Source organism: Amblyomma americanum, chromosome 5 (genome assembly GCF_052857255.1).
Source record: "Amblyomma americanum isolate KBUSLIRL-KWMA chromosome 5, ASM5285725v1, whole genome shotgun sequence".
Lineage (NCBI taxonomy): Eukaryota > Metazoa > Arthropoda > Arachnida > Ixodida > Ixodidae > Amblyomma > Amblyomma americanum.
Window position 1 is genome coordinate 55,946,362 of NC_135501.1, and position 15,962 is coordinate 55,962,323.

General features: G+C 46.8%; 3 protein-coding genes across 3 annotated transcripts in view; 2 read left to right on the plus strand and 1 right to left on the minus strand.

Moving 5' to 3' along the window:
- LOC144132452 (uncharacterized) overlaps nt 1–6,086 on the plus strand; it is a 33,705-nt gene extending 27,619 nt beyond the window's left edge. The window contains exons 3-5 of the mRNA XM_077664864.1: nt 3,720–3,787; nt 4,497–4,583; nt 5,767–6,086. Of these exons, the coding sequence (XP_077520990.1) occupies nt 3,720–3,787; nt 4,497–4,583; nt 5,767–5,894 (283 nt within the window). The 3' untranslated portion in view covers nt 5,895–6,086. The remainder of the gene's footprint in view (nt 1–3,719; nt 3,788–4,496; nt 4,584–5,766) is intronic.
- Nucleotides 6,087–8,456: 2,370 nt separating this feature from the next.
- LOC144133892 (uncharacterized) lies at nt 8,457–13,871 on the plus strand. The gene is made up of 4 exons (XM_077666956.1): nt 8,457–8,576; nt 10,732–10,883; nt 12,229–12,296; nt 13,786–13,871. The coding sequence occupies exons 1-4, from the start codon at nt 8,478–8,480 to the stop codon at nt 13,869–13,871; spliced, it is 405 nt and encodes a 134-aa protein (XP_077523082.1). The 5' UTR covers nt 8,457–8,477.
- Nucleotides 13,872–13,925: 54 nt separating this feature from the next.
- On the minus strand, nt 13,926–15,394 carry LOC144134710 (uncharacterized). Its single transcript, XM_077667556.1, has 3 exons — nt 15,275–15,394; nt 14,690–14,798; nt 13,926–14,074 (listed from the first exon to the last, which is right to left on the minus strand). The coding sequence occupies exons 1-3, from the start codon at nt 15,392–15,394 to the stop codon at nt 13,926–13,928; spliced, it is 378 nt and encodes a 125-aa protein (XP_077523682.1).
- Between the last annotated feature and the right edge of the window lie 568 nt (nt 15,395–15,962).

The window sequence follows — 15,962 nt, forward strand, 5'->3', positions numbered from 1 at the left end:
CCACCAGTTTGTCAGCGTCCATACCGCGTTTCGCCCAAAGAGCGCGAAGCTATTAGGACGCAAGTCGATGAAATTCTTGCAGACGACGTTATACAGCCGTCAACAAGTCCGTGGGCGTCGCCGGTGGTCCTGGTGAAAAAGAAAGACAACACGTTGCGATTCTGTGTTGATTACAGGAAACTGAATAATGTTACCAAAAAGGACGTATACCCACTCCCGAGGATCGATGATGCCCTTGACCGACTCCGGGACGCCAGGTTCTTCTCTTCCTTAGATCTGAAAAGCGGATATTGGCAGATCGAGGTGGACGAGCGAGACCGCGAGAAAACTGCTTTCGTGACACCCGACGGTCTGTACGAATTTAAGGTGCTCCCGTTTGGACTTTGCTGCGCTCCGGCCACATTTCAACGCATGATGGACGCTGTTTTAGCTGGTTTGAAGTGGCAGACGTGCCCTGTGTACCTGGAAGACGTGGTCATCTTTTCGTCTAGCTTCGAACAACACTTGGAGCGATTGCGCATTGTCCATCAAGCTCTTAGTCTGCACAACTAACGATCAAGCCAGAGAAATGCCATTTCGCCTTCGAGGAGCTCCGTTTCTTAGGACATGTCAGCGCACAAGGTGTTCTTCCAGACCCCGACAAGACTTCCGCTGTCTCCAGTTTTCCACGTCCAACCGACAAGAAGGCCCTCCGACGTTTTTTGGGCCTCTGCTCGTATTACCGCCGCTTTGTTAAAGATTTTTCTCGCCTAGCCGAGCCATTGACTGCCTTGACTCGAGATGACACATCCTTCGTATGGGGAAGTGCCCAAGACGCAGCCTTCGAGGAACTGCGCTGCCACCTTCAAAGTCCACCAATACTAGCTCATTTTGACGAGAATGCAGAGACTGATGTCCACACTGACGCCAGCAATGTCGGCCTCGGAGCGATCCTCGTACAGTGGCAGGACGGCGCAGAGCGAGTAATCGCCTACGCGAGCCGCACACTTTCTCGATCGGAACGGAACTATTCGACGACCGAAAAAGAGTGCCTTGCCGTCATCTGGGCTCTGAGTAAGTTTCGACCTTACATCTACGGCCGACCGTTTCGTGTTGTCAGCGATCATCACTCGCTATGCTAGCTGGCCAGCATTCAAGACCCTTCTGGCCGGTTGGCCAGATGGAGCCTCCGTTTACAGGAGTACGACGTTACGGTCGTCTATAAATGGGGTCGGCAGCACCAGGACGCGGCCTGTTTATCACGAGCGCCCGTGGAACCGGCTACGCAAGACATCCCCGAAGATTGCCCTGTTCTTTGTGCCATTAGCATCTCCCGTATGGCGCAGCTTCAACGAGCAGATTCTGAGTTGGCGCCACTCGTTAAGTATCTGGAGGGTTTGAATTCTCATGTACCTCGTGTGTTTCGCCGTGGACTACAGACCTTCATTCTGCGGCGTGGAGTCCTCTACAAGCGCAACTTTGACAGCAACAAAGAGATGTTTCTGCTTGTTGTGCCATCCCAGTTACGCTCCGAAATCTTAAGCGCTTGTCATGATGAACCATCCGCCGGCCACTTGAGTGTTAGTCGCACACTGGCAAAGATTCGGCTTAAGTATTACTGGCCCAATTTACTCCCAGCCGTGCGTAGATACGTAACAACATGCTGGGATTGCCAAGGCGCAAATCTCCTCCTCTGAAGCCAGCCGGCTTTCTGCAGCCCATAGCACCACCAAAGGCCCCTTTTCAGCAAATTGGCATAGACCTCCTCGGCCCTTTTCCGAAGTCGACCAAAGGAAACCGGTGGATTGCGGTCGCGACAGATTATTTGACCCGATACGCTGAGACCACGTCACTTGCAAACGGTACTGCTGCTGAAGTCGCCGACTTCTTCGTCCACAACATCGTCCTGCGTCATGTCGCTCCTGCAGCTATCATTACTGACCGTGGAGCCGCATTTACGGCCAGCTTCACTCAGGCTGTACTCAAGCTCACGCACACCAGCCATAGACGTACAACAGCCTACCACCCGCAGACAAATGGCTTGGTAGAACGCCTCAACAGGACCTTGACCGACATGCTTTCCATGTGTATTGATATCGAGCACAAGACATTGGACGAAATTCTCCCATACGCAACATTCGCGTATAATACCGCGCAGCAAGAGACGACGCAGTTCACTCCGTTCGAATTAGTCTTCGGTCGACAGGTTACCAGCCCCCTCGATGTTATGCTACCCATGGACCCCCCTGACAGTGATAGTGAACTTGTTATCGACGTCGCCACCTATGTTCAGCGGGCGGAAGAAGCGCGGCAACTGGCCAGACACCGCATTCACCGTCAGCAGCAGATCGATGCTGACCGCTACAACCTTGGACGCCGCTACGTTACCTACCACCCAGGCGACTATGTGCGGGTTTGGACGCCCGTTCGTCGTCGCGGGCTGTCCGAAAAGTTACTGCGCCGCTACTTCGGCCCTTACCTTGTTGTCCGCCGCCTCAGCGACGTAACGTACGAAGTTGCACCAGCCTCGCCAGCTCGTTCATCGCACAACGGCAAGCGCAGCGACGTTGTGCATGTGGTGCGAATGAAGCCGTACTACGAGCGACCCCCCGAGTGACTTTCCGGCTGCATGTAGTCATCTTCCGTGATGTCAGACTCGTGGTGTACCTCTTGGACACTTTTTCTCCCCGCTATTCGGTCTGACGGTAACACCGCATCGGGGCGATGCTCCTGAAGAGGGGGCAGTGACACGAGGATTGGAAGTAGAAGAAGAAAGAGATCGCAGCCTATAGAAGTAGACGACGCTGAAGTGTAGGTCCGTTTCTCTGGTGCCCTCGTTCAGCCGCTGCAGTTCCTTTTCAGTGTAACAACTGTTACAATATGACAAATTTCACTGAGTTTTTGATTAAGACAATGTCAATATTCAAAACATTAAACAACACAGGCCCTAAGAAGACCCATGCCGACTGGCAGAAAGCTGGATTGGCGATTTGACAGTCATACCATTTCTGTTACGTTCATTAGGTACGATGTTATTAGTTCTAGAGGTGTGCCACGATTTCCTTACCGGTTAAGTTTAGTTATGAGGATGCTGCTTTTTCTGAATTGTATAGAAACAGCGCCGCTCCGTGTTTCAGTTTTTCCCTAAAAATATCAGAGTTTGGGTCCAAGCAAACGCAGGCGTGTTGAGACCATTCTGCAGCAGGGTACCACTCTATTCTTGAAAATTAATCGTTCGCGTGCGAAGATTGCGGCAGTGCTTTTCAGACGGCAGCACTGCTACACTGCTCTATTGTCTTTTGTTGATTGCATTTAAAAGAAGGCATCTGTCATGTGTGGCGGTGCCTGTGAGTTTAAGGTTTTCGCTCTGAGGCATGCTGTCGGTATGCCGTGAACACGTGGTAGCAGCTTGGGGAAGCCTAAGTCATACCAGTACACAATAAAATCCGAGGAATTAAACAGCATCGAAAAGAAAACTCCATCCGCAGCACAGACCGGAACAAGCATTTTTTATTTGTTCGCCTGTATTTTGTCTTCGTTAGCAAGCTTGCATGGAGAGATCTCAGAAAAGAATGCCTTGTTCGGACATGCTTAATGCGTTCAATTTCAGGGACATTGTTTGGATTGTGCTCTTTGAGATCTAACACAACCAACAGGGAATCCGCCTAAATGAATGCTAATTCCATTTTATTATGTTCTAGGCAGAGGTAGTTTTGAACTTGAGAACTTTTTTTTTTCAGGAGAAACATCACCTTCGACATAGAGGGAGGCGAGATCCCAGACCAGGTCACCTACTTCGTCGACAATGGTATGTGGTACCTTCGGTTTTTGGAATTTGCTACTTTCGTTTGTTACCAGGATGAATGCACATAAGGAGATATGTACACAGAATTTGTGTATTCTGCTTACGTAACCATGCATAAGGAGTACTCCATATTCTGTTGGATTATGCCAACCCTTGTTACATTTTATAATCCTCCTGAACAGTGTGACACGTTCCAAGAAGAACCCCAAATAGACACTAGTCCAATATATAGTAGTACAGTAGAGTGATCCATGGTATCGGAATTCGCACAATCTTATGAAGAATTAAGACCGCGCCTAAAGAAAGAGTTGTGAAATTTGTCAATCATGTGTTCATGGCGACAACACTCGCGTTTTTCTGGTCCGAACGTTCCGCCCTTCTTGCGACAGAAACGAGTCTGACGATTCGTAAGTGAGAACAATTATTAGCTCCAGTATCTGGAAATAAAGCACCCTTTATAAATGTCCTTGCCGAGGAGGACAGACTACGGAATTGTGTGGTGTATTCTGCTTTCCTAACAAAGTTTTGCAACTGTTTTCTTAAATATGTGAATAAATGCGCAAGTTTCTCAGATAGCCTACTGCTAAATTTAAGAACATGCCTGCTCGTTTGTGGCAGAATGGGGCTACTTTGGCGAGTTTCACCTCAGAGGCATCAGATTTGGTGCTTTTGTTTTGCTCATCTACATTGCTTCATTTATTTTCTCTTTCAGACCGAACTCGTCCGCATACAGCCTACTACAACTACACCGATTATCGGAACTGTATGGTCATGATAGTTCCGTACAGCAACCATGACCGTAAGACCGTTCATCTCTAAGCTGAGAGCTGATATTTCTGCAACATTCTTGACCTAGAATCGACCGCAACAATGGATGTTAAAAGCCAGCAGTGTTTATTCCAGCGCCAGAATGCCGTGCTAAATATTTCATCGGTGCAGCCCTTGCTCGACGCATCTTCAGCCAGCTTAAGGGTGGTTCATATGCAAGCGATTCGGCGAATAGAGCGAACAGCGGCGCGGCGCTGCGAAGCGTTTCGCGAGCTTTCGTTTCACATGCGTCGCCGCTGCGCGTTTCCCACCGCTGCGAAAAGCAATGTTGCTGGCAAAAGATATGCGCTTGCAACCAGTCTCGGTGGCCTGCAAATACAAAAAAGCGTAATATATAAGCACTATTTTGTCATTTATTTTCATAGTTTATTTTAATAGATATAAATGTAGCGTTTTAAGCATTAAATACCACTTTATATAATTTCTCTTTTAAACAAAATTTCGTACGTGCGGCGTACAAACACAAACACTGGTCTATGCGCATTCTTTCTTGCACGAGGCCTCTACTGGTCACGTGGCAACGCCGGGCCGTCATTGGTTGAGATGCGGTGCTGCCGCGTCGCCGCCGCGAAAATCTCGAACTTGCCCAAACCTCGCCGCTCCAGCCGCTGGAGCTTCTTCCGCCGTTTGAGAGAGGGTGTATGCGCCGCGGTGGCGGGATTCGCGAGCGGTTCGCTTGCATGTGAAACAGACTTTAGGCCTTTACCTGAACGCAGTCTATAATGTACTGATGAAAATGTGTCCACAGTACAAACACTGTGGCGCTTAGGGATTGCTGTGGATTTCATTCTGAGTGTTGGCCACAAAAGCCTTTTAAGTACAGTTAGCGCGCGTATTCGTGGAATTGCATTTGAAACCAGCTATGCTAAACCTTTTGCGTCATGGGAGGAGGTGGTGCCAGCCGGGGTTCGAACTCAATAACGGATCGGTTATTGAACCGGTTCTCCAGAAGGCTTCGCGCCGGAACAATGAAATTCCAGGCAAAAATGTAATTTTAGATTTCATTCCATTCTGTTTATAAAATGCCTGCAACTGTGTCGTTTGTGTTGTGCATCATCCATAGGCCCCATAAATGCTAGATATTTAGAACCGCTTTGGCATACCCCCAGAAAAGTCTATTAATGTTTTTATTTCTTTTCCCTTGCCGCTTCCAGACTGCCTGCTGTGGGTGACACGCTCTGTGGTCAGTAACGTTCCCCAGCACTGCCTTGACAACTATGAGGAGACCTGCGAAGTTAGGATTCCGCAGTACGAAAATGACCTCTGCGGTGATGACCCATGAAATGACGTTATCATCAGGCGACCCTGTGCCTTGCAGAGAGCTACTTTGCTGCAAATGATTCAGCGGACTGCAAGAAATATAAAATCCATCTGACATCGCTATCTTGGAAAAAGTCGAGTACCAACTTGCAACTCCTCATTGTACCAATTCTTCAGGAATTAAACAATTGTGTCGGCTTTGCTTAAAATACCACACACTGTTACACTATGCTTAGTAATTCGAAAGAGACCGTCGTGCATAGGTTCTTGGCAAGTTGATCCTGTAGCCCGTGATTCTAATCGGCGGGTTTATTTGAGAACTGCATCAAATACAGCAATTTGATTTTGTACTAGCAATTGATAGTTGCCTCTGGAGCGAATCACGTGAGAATCTAAAATAAGGGATGTCAGTCAGCATGAAAAGTGTGAGTGCGGGTAAAAGAAGTAATAAGGGAGTAATTACTCATTAACATCCACCCGACCGCAGCCATACGGCTACAAAGGAAAGCTATACAGCTTTCTCAGAAACTTCACAGTTAAAGAAAAACTCTTCCTGGTCCGGGGTTCGAACCCAGGACCACCGCTTCACCGGAGCACTCGCTATACCATGTGAGCTAACCGGGACGGCAAACTTATGGTAGGGCGAGAGCGAATCGATCAATAAGTCTAAGTGGGAGCAAGTTTTGTACTAATGCATTAAAAAGAAGCTACGTGGCATATCGGGAAATGAGTGCGCAACGTCTTCGGAATCTGGCGTTACTGAGCTTCGGATAGCATCACCCCTTTAAAGGGTAGAAGCGCAGTGGAGAAATTATGTTCATGCGCTGCGATTTTTGTGATATTCCAAATGATTGCCGCAAGCGCCTTATCTAGAACTTTCAATGCTGACTTTATCCCTTTAAGGCCTCAGCATTCATTTGAAATCAAAATATCGCAGACCAGATGATCCTTTAAGGCACTGAGTGCTCGCTAGAGGGTCTGCCTTGTGCAGATGAAGCTTCTTAGTGGGGGCTCGGATCCAGAAAGCCACGTCGCCTGAGCGAACAGAGCAGCAGACAGGGCCTTGAGGATGGAGTCCGGTAGACCTGCCAGCGCCAAATAGAACACGCAGGGACTGAACGCGCAGCCCTCAGGCACACTGAGGAGCTTGGGCGTGGCTAGATCAGGATGCAACCCACCCGTACCTGTTTGTTTCGGGTCGAAAGGATGACGTTCATGAAAAGCCCCAGGCAGTCGGTCACTTCGAGTTCGTCGGGGGCATTCGTAATAGTGGAACAGGAATGCTATCAACGGCTTACCGCACATTCAGGAGCAGAACAGTCAATAGTCAATAAGTTTATTTTCCAGGTTCAACTGGAGAATTTCCTGGATAAAAGCTGCCAGGGCAACTTGACTGGATCCAGGAAACCCCTACAACCAATAGAACACGAGCGGTACAGCGGCGACACTTGCGTTCTCCTTTGATCGAGGGTGGAGACCAGAACCACTATTGCGGCCTCAGTGCCGCGATGTCTCCAGAACCCCTTCTGGCACTAGGGAAGGAAGTTGGTAGCCCGCGGTTGACCCGTGTCAGTCGCTCCAGTCTGCAGGCCTTGCATGCCGCTGAGGTCAGGGATTTCTGCCTGTGGGAGAACAAACCTTGGTAGGCTTTCGGGACCTGTATCACGCCGACGAATCCATCGCGTCGTTCCCAGGGATAGCCGCCGGCGCATGTTGAAAGCCGGATGGGGCTTAGACACAGTACTGAAGTCTGTGAGCGATGGCTGGGTTGGAAAACTGACAACGAAACTGCGGCGTTGGTATACAGGCCATGATTCCAACAAAAAAAAAGAAAATGAAGCGGAAGGATAACCTGTCCACATCGAACAATGCCCACACCTCTCATATCCTCCCTCTCCACATCTTTCTAACTACATAACCTGTATTGAAAGTCAATATTTTAATCCTGCGCAGTTCGTCGATGCTTTCCGAAGGAAAATGCATGTGGAATTATAATGTGCCCAAGTTCTTTTATCAATCGTTTTCACTCTACAGACCATGTCGCTGGAACCTGTAGCACGAGTTCTCAGTGTGGAGCTGAAAGGAGCAGAAAAGGTCCACACCATAAATACAAGCGGAGGAGGGTGACCAAAAGACTCATGGACACGCATCTGTTGAAACACCAGTCACGTTGCTATCTGCCGGCTTTCTTGGGGGTGTTAATCAAGGCAAAACAAAGTCGTCGCCAGATCTTGTTTTAGTCTGGTTTTAGTTCTGTAAGGAGCAGTTAAGTCGTCCAATAACCCGGGCCGCTATCTATCAAGTTGCTTTGACTTGCAATGCCTCGTTACTTTCCCCTTCTCTAATCCGTGTTATTTGCAAGAAGAGAGAGGCGAACGAAACATGCCTCTCAACGCAGGAGTCACGTATGGAGATATCTTTAAGCCATCTCATGGTTTGAAGTCATGATTTTCCGTGCATCTTTTTCTTTTCATTCCACATGGCCACATGTGGAAAACAAGTTCCAGTACTTCTCCTTTCGAGGAGAGGGATCTACCAGGTCTCGTTATAAAGCCGTTGGGATGCCTGCCTACAGGCGCATAAACTGTGTTCCATCTCTTGAAGTATGGTTTGGCTGAAAGTGGGCTTTGTCCTGTTACTGTGCGCACTAGTAGGCGCTGTACCGACAAATAATCGTAGGCGTGATCCTACGGACCATGTGAAGGTGAGCATGATTTCACGTTTTTGGATTTCTTGCGCCCCAAGCTGGCAGTAGGCACACTCTCGCCGCTACGTCATTAGGTACGGGAGCCTCATCTTTGTCTTAATTTACAAGCTGAAGTTCTCGCTTTTGAGAATGATTTTGAAAACTGCATTTCGACCTAACTGGGCAGTCATTTCGAGAATACCTGAAAATGAATGCGAACACAGCCCTTGTTTCACGTGCAGACGAAAAGGAAACAGAGAAATAACGGAAAAACTAAACGGTACGTATAACTTCGGAATGCCGAAGATTAAAATGCCAGCCGTTCGCATAACATTATATACGATTATCGTTTCAGGAAAGGCAGAAAATGTGTATCGGTGTCGATAGATTCACGGCGAGTGACTGCGGATATTAGCTGGGAACAGAGAAATGGCCACGTAGTAGGTGATTTTACAGCTGTGTAATCATTGTCTTGGTACATTAAAAAGGAGAATCGGACGTTCCTCATCTAGCTAGAACGGATAAGGTACTTGCAGGACGGAAGGTGGACATTTTTGTGAGCTCTTTCCTTAACCAGCGCAGGCACTAAATTCAGTTTGCCACACAACACCCTTAATAGTCGTTCCATGCGTAAGGAATGACCGACGAAAGGACAGGCGCATTTAATTCGTGTTGACTTTTAGTTCGCGACCGAAAATTTGATTAATGCGTTTAAAAGCAGTTGTGCTCGTTTATTGGAGAGTTACGAAGCATTTTCCTATGCCTCTCTGCTTAGGAATCAGTCCACCGCAAAGACACGACCTAGAGCGAACATCTACTGGTTGTGCTCGTTTATTTCATCAGTAAAGGTCAAGAAAAACATGCGTCTCTTTTTTCACTTAAGGCCAATGACTCAATATCTGAGGAGCTTTGCAAAAAGAACCAATAAACTAATGAGAAAACAGAGCTTAAGGTCATTTACGAAACTAAAATTATCGAAAAAGAAAGACTGAATTAAATCAGATATATAATAGAGTTACGCTGTTGTGATAAACGAAATGCTCACATTTCATTTCTGGCTATTTCTGCCTGCATATTTATGAGTGCCATGCAGGGGAGCTTTCATGACATCGGCAATTGTTTTCGAAAAAATTATCTCTGCAAGATAGGAAGTTTCCAAGGAGGAATTCTTGTAGCGCAACACATAAAGGGGTCGAGACTGGCGCTATGTCTTGTCCCCTTTATGTGTTGCGCTAAAAAAGTTCCGTCTTGAAAACATGACAGAATTAGCCCCCACGCAACCGCTGCTAAGATTTTAGTGCCTATTATGCAACCATTTATTTATTTAGTGGCCATGCATCTCCAGACAAAGATTTCACCTTTACCTTGCGAGAAACACACAAGAAAATTTGCTGTTGTCACTAAATTTTTATAGTATTTTGGGACCTTGACGTTTTAATAACAACCGGACTTCTTGTAGCGTCAACAAAAGTATTCTGTAGTGTTTCACTTTTGTTTGTCTTAGCGCGACGACTAGAGAAAAGCACTGCAATACTACAAAAAAAAATTGTCTTTATAACAGGACAACAACACATTTTCACATTTTTTTTGCACGACTCTCGTATTCTTAGACTATAGTTATCAGGCTACTCAAAAAAGCATAAAAGAAAAGCAATCGTAGAGTCGGAGTTAACTTTAGGAGAAAATGCAGAAGGCGCCCATTCTCAATGGCCTTACCTCAGCCACAAGCGCGCTAAACCTGGACTGAAAGCGCATCATGTGCCTTCGCCGGCATTCATTTGTTTTGCCAGGGCGCCGAAGAAAATGAGCCGTCAACAACTCGTCCATTACGTCGTGTTACTAAACAGAAGTTAAGAATTAATAAAGCGTGGACAGGAGCTGGTTGTAAGGGCATGGTGAAAACAGGAACAACATTACAGGCGGTCGAGAACTGCGAGAACAATGGCAAGCATAGTGAAGCACTAATAAATGCTTCTCTGTAGCACTTCTTTGTATATGTAGGTCCCCTGAAGGGGCCGAGAGGAAGAGATTGACGCCTTCAGTCGCACATCTTCAAGAAATGCCCCGACAAACCGCTCATGCCAAAGCTCACTTAAGTGCTATTAAATGAGCATGGCCCAAATTCCCGGAACATTCCTCCCATATTCACTGCGTTTTTTTTTTTGCTGGTCAGCTATACACGGCGTTTCCTGGCGGCGTAGCCCTCTTCACGTCGAGCAACCACACCGCCTTCAAGTGCCTTAGTTCATCGCGCATAGCCTTCGATCCGAAGGCCAAGACTGCCACCTACGTCTGGCACTTCAAGGGTCACAGTGGACATAAGAGGTGTGTCGAAACAATTCCTGTCGCGTCCACGCGGAGACGAATGTATTTTGGTAGGTAATGTAGCATTACGACTATACGTCCAACTGTCAGGTCGCCAATGGTGGCGTGAAGTCAAAGGAGGCGCCTCCAATTCTGGGGCTATTTTGTCAAAACTGGATACAGTATTAATTACGTCATGCGCTCATAACGAAGATAGCATCGAAACTGCAAAAAAAAAAACTGAATCGGGAGCCCTGGCTCGTCCTTCATCAGCCTGTTACCTAGAATGGACTGATGCAGTCAACGCATGCAAAATCAAACAATACACATCATTCAATCACTCTGCCAGTCATACAGTAAATCAATCAGTCAGTAAAAGAATTTACTGCAGAACAATAGGCTAAACACTAATAAAGTGTGACGAAGCCACTGTCCCTGTCGAGTTCATACAACTTCCTGCATGAAATACATTGAGGTGCAGATTACACAGAAGTCACTGATAAAGCCAACCCCACATATGCGGAAAGAGCTTTCGTTGCGTGGGTGTCCCTTTCATACAGTCACATTAATATTCACGAGACTCCACAGATACCCTCGGCTTTTTTTCTATCATGCGCTTATTGTTCACGGTACATTTAATCTTCCTTGTATACCTTCACTTGAACAAAAATTGTCTATATGCCCATTGCATGCTTCCCTGCAAACTCAAGTATGTTTGTTGCAAAAAAGAAGACTATACCTTGTAGGAACCCCGCCAGTGCCGTGGAGCAGCGAGAAAAAGAGTCCCCCATAAAGGTTTCTACGAATGCAATTCTTTTGCTTCCTTTTCTGGATTTACGATGAATACGTTTCTCCTCACTTATACTTCAAATGCTACCTCTTTTGAGAAATGCGTGTTCAACGGTAGGCAATCGCCTTTTTTTTAAGGACGGTAAAAGGCGTATTTATTTCCAGCATTCCACTTTTTCCAGTTAAAAATGCGGTCACTATGTCGTCATATTAGCCCTTGCAGCGAGAGCCATATTTCTAAAAATGCAGTTGTCTTCTACAGAATATGCATGAAACGGTAATGCCTTCTAAACTTTGCATGGCGCTCACAGCGCTCTTCATTCAATCTTCAATTACTACACGGCTCCTTAATGAAACGAAGAACGCACGCTCTTGTATCGTTTAGGCAATTAGCAAGAAGCTGGTAAGCACCAACATTTGATTCAGCTCGAAGCGTAGCATTCGGCACAGTGACTTCCTTCCTTATTGGTGTCTGTGATGTGTTGACAGAAGTGTTGCTTTCAAACACAATCAATTTACTTGGAAATGTTCGCACCTGATCAAGTATATGATTTTCCAACAACAATCTCCACTGCAGGAAGGACGTCAGCTTGCACTTCTTCCCTGGAGAAACTCCTGGCCAAATCAGATTCTACTTGAACGATGGTGATTGCGTTTCACCTCTCGAGAATTTTCTCTGTTCTATAGAATACGCTTGCGCAATGTTGATGGCTTAGCAATGGATTAAATCAGAGCAGCAATTGCTGTTGCATAGGTTATATTACCGTTTTTGTGTTCGTGGTTATCGTGATGATATTGAAATAGTTTTTCTCCTAACGTTAGGCTTACGAAACTGAAAGAAAATCTTTCTCGTGTTAAGAAAAAAACGAATCTTTCCTTCTACACTCCCATCATGTTTTCTCATTTACTGTTCGGAAAATTTCTGCCAAAGAAGTGTTTCGTAGTTCGCTAAACTTCGCAAAAAAACACCTCAAATAACAAGTACTCTGGCACGATGAACAACGTTTATTCCTGTTTATATATATATATATATATATATATATATATATATATATATATATATATATATATATATATATATATATATATATATATATATATATATATATATATATATATATATATGGATACACACAGTCTGCTGACGTATTGGGTTATGCGCAGATTAGGCTGGAGCGAGTGACGTAAGACTTGCTCAGCTCTGCTACATCTTCCCTTCTGTGGACAAACCGGGCTCAGCGTCGCTCGGGTGGAGGGTACCGCAGGGTTCTCGTCGCTACCTTGTGCTTCGACGTATCTATTGGGCGGGCTCTGCGCAAGGGCCTTCTTGAAGGGCGGGACTGGTTTCCGGTTGCAGTCATAGACGTTCTCGTGTGCTTCGAATTTCCCACCCGTCTTTCGTTTTGACGATCGCTGAGCGAGGTTCGTTATCTGGCCTGAAGAAGACAGCTGTAGACCAGACCTGGTTGATGGCATCACACACGGTGACCGGTATCACACACGGTCTGATGTCGCACGTACCTGCTCCAACGGTTTTAGTACGTCCTCGGGCGTTGGCGGATCTCACGAAGCCGGCTGTGGACCACATTGCTAGGTATCGCTTGTGGTTCCAAGTGGCTTGTAGGCACAGGGAAAAGAGTCCGAGTTCGACGACCCATTCATCGCTGCGCAGAGTAGCACATAATCACGTGGAGTATTGCGCAATTCAAGCAAAGCCCCTTGAAATGGAGGCATTTTAAGGGAGAATTTTTTTAGACCGCCGGTGCCTAGGCGTGACGTGGGTAACACCTAGGCTGTTCAGAAAATTCTTAAACTCACGGCTGTTAAAAGGCGGTCCATTATCACCGCACAACTTCACAGGCAAGCCATGAACAAAAAAGATTTCTGAACACCAGGTGCTCAGCGAGGTGGCTGTGGTGGTGCAAAGTTCCCGAATTTCGAAAAAAGAAATTTCGACGAAGAAGGCAAATTCGCGTGTTTCGTAAAAGAACAAGTGAACGCCAACAACTTGCCAGGGTATGCGGTGGCAACATGGTGACTTAAGAGGGGCATTTTGGCATTTCGCGGCTGATTCTTGAGACAAACTTTGCAGCCTTTTCAGAACTGCTCAATGTCCCTTGCCATGTTCGGCCAGAACATCACGTTCCTAGCCCTCGCCTTCATTTTATCTGCTCCATCATGTGTCGCCTGAAGGAGGCGGATCATGTCGTATCTGTTTGACTCTGGTGTTATTACCTGGTTGCTACGAAACACGAGGCAATCCTGCGCGTGCATCTAGTCTCGGTACCCCCAGTAGGTCCAACGTTGTGCTGGGAATTCGAGCTTGTGAAGAAGCCACGCTGTCTCGGCGTATTCCCGCAGCTTTGTTAGGTTGCTGTCGTCACCGGTTGCTGCAAGCAGGTCCTTCAAGCAGTGCTCCGAGGCTGAAACGCAGTCAAGAAGATTGAATTGAATTTGCTCGTGTTCCTCCATACATGCTTACAGGGAAAACGAGATAAAGCATGTACAAGGAAAAGTTCTTTGACAGGTTTATGCGTTACGATGATGCCGTAATGTTGAAACTTCAATCGGATGCGTTGCAAGCGTAGCGGGCACTGGTGTAGCTGTTTACTGAATATGGCCTCGAATGGCTGATGGTCTGCCTCAACTGTTACTGCATGCTGCCCAAAAAGATAATTATGAAATTTGACGCAGCCGTGCTCTATCGCGAGAGTCTTATTTCTTTCTGAGCACATCTTTGCTGGGCATATGTGAGTGACCTTGACGAAAACGCAGCGGGGTACGGATCTTGCGTCAGAACGGCGTCTACCCCGAACTTACTTGCGTCAACTGATAAGGTAACTGCTTTCTTGGGGTCGAAATAACGGATGATCGCGGCTGTTATCAGAGCCTCGCGCAACTTTTAGAAGCTTTCTGGCTGCTTTTCTGTCATTACCCATTCGATTTCTTGGCGCAGCAAAGACCGAAGAGGGACGCTCGCTAAAGACATGATAGGGATGAAACGGTGCAGATAATTAAAGGTGCCCACATGAACTTGCAGTTCCTTATTATCTTTGGTGTTGGCATTTCCAGATTATTTTGTACGCATTGTGGATCCACTTGCAGGCCGCCTGCAGTGAGCACGTGTCCCAGGTAGTGTAATTCGGTCTGGAAAAATTAGCATATCTTCAAGTTCAGTTCCAGGGTATGTTCGTCAGCCTGTTAAAGGAAGCTGGAAGTGGTAGTCGTGCTCTTTTGTCTCACCCTATAAGAGGATGCCAACGTTTTCTATAGCGCCGTTTGGCAAACCTTCTAGCATGCGATGCATCGGTGCCTCAAAACACTTCCGGGGCTGAGGCAATTCCGTAAGTCATGCGCAGAAAGCGATAGCGTCCGTAAGGTGTGCTCACTGTGCAGAGCTTCGAACTTACGTCAGCTAGTTTCTTATGCCAGAGTCCTGATGTTGCGTTTAAAGTTGTAAAGAACTTGTCTCCAGCAAGCCTAGGCACACCATCTTCAACGGTCAGCATGGGGTAGTTCTCTCGTAGCAAAGCTTTTAGTGCTCTGGGGTATAGGCAGATGCGTACTTTTTCTTTCTTAACTGCCATGACAATATGAATGGACTAATCTGTTGGCTCATTTACCTTGGGTATGACCCCTTGTTCTTCCATGCACTGGAGCTCCTTCTTGACTTTTTCTCGAAGGGCCACCGGAACTCTCCTCGCTGGCACGACCACTCCCACGCATCCAGGCTTTAGCTTCATCGTGTACTCAAATTTTTTAAACTGCCCCAGTCCACTTTAAACATCTTAAAACAATTGCGTTGTTGGCTGCAACAGGTCTGCACGCATATTTGGCATGCGACAAATAAAACCCACGCGTTCACCCACTGATCCACTGAGAGTGATGCTCACTTTTTGGCCGACCACGAAAAACGTCTCTTCGTGCAATTCGTTGCTAGCGCGCAAATACAGCCTAATTTTTCTTTTCGTCAGTTTTGTGGCCAAAGAACATCGTTAACGTTATGCGACATTCTTGGTGAGGCTTGCTCGGCAGCTTGCCGATATGCTAGCTTGAAATTACACAGTATTAGCGCCCGTGTTTTGCTTGCATGTGTATGGGCGTACTTCGATGTAAACTGTCCCGCTCCAAAGGTCTGAGGCTAGAGCACCAACGGTCAAAGTTTGCAAAATGAAATCGCCGCTATCCCCGCCTTGCAGTTCGCGCAGTTCCCTTTTCTAACCTCTGTTATGACGGGGCGCGGATGCTTTTTATATATGGGCCAAGTGATTACGCCCACCGCATTTCGTGCAAACCTTCCCTTCCGGCGGG

What these genes read in the sequence shown, in the direction of transcription:
- LOC144134710 (XM_077667556.1), bottom strand. Translation starts at nt 15,394, where the DNA reads ATGAAGCTAAAGCCTGGATGCGTGGGAGTGGTCGTGCCAGCGAGGAGA. An exon ending in AACAAGGGGTCATACCCAAG is followed by an intron (nt 14,799 to 15,274) that starts GTAAATGAGCCA and finishes TAATTTTTCCAG; the next exon opens with ACCGAATTACACTACCTGGG. An exon ending in ACCAAAGATAATAAGGAACT is followed by an intron (nt 14,075 to 14,689) that starts GCAAGTTCATGT and finishes ACTGCGTTTCAG; the next exon opens with CCTCGGAGCACTGCTTGAAG.
- LOC144133892 (XM_077666956.1), top strand. Translation starts at nt 8,478, where the DNA reads ATGGTTTGGCTGAAAGTGGGCTTTGTCCTGTTACTGTGCGCACTAGTA. An exon ending in ATCCTACGGACCATGTGAAG is followed by an intron (nt 8,577 to 10,731) that starts GTGAGCATGATT and finishes TTTGCTGGTCAG; the next exon opens with CTATACACGGCGTTTCCTGG. An exon ending in GGTCACAGTGGACATAAGAG is followed by an intron (nt 10,884 to 12,228) that starts GTGTGTCGAAAC and finishes TCTCCACTGCAG; the next exon opens with GAAGGACGTCAGCTTGCACT.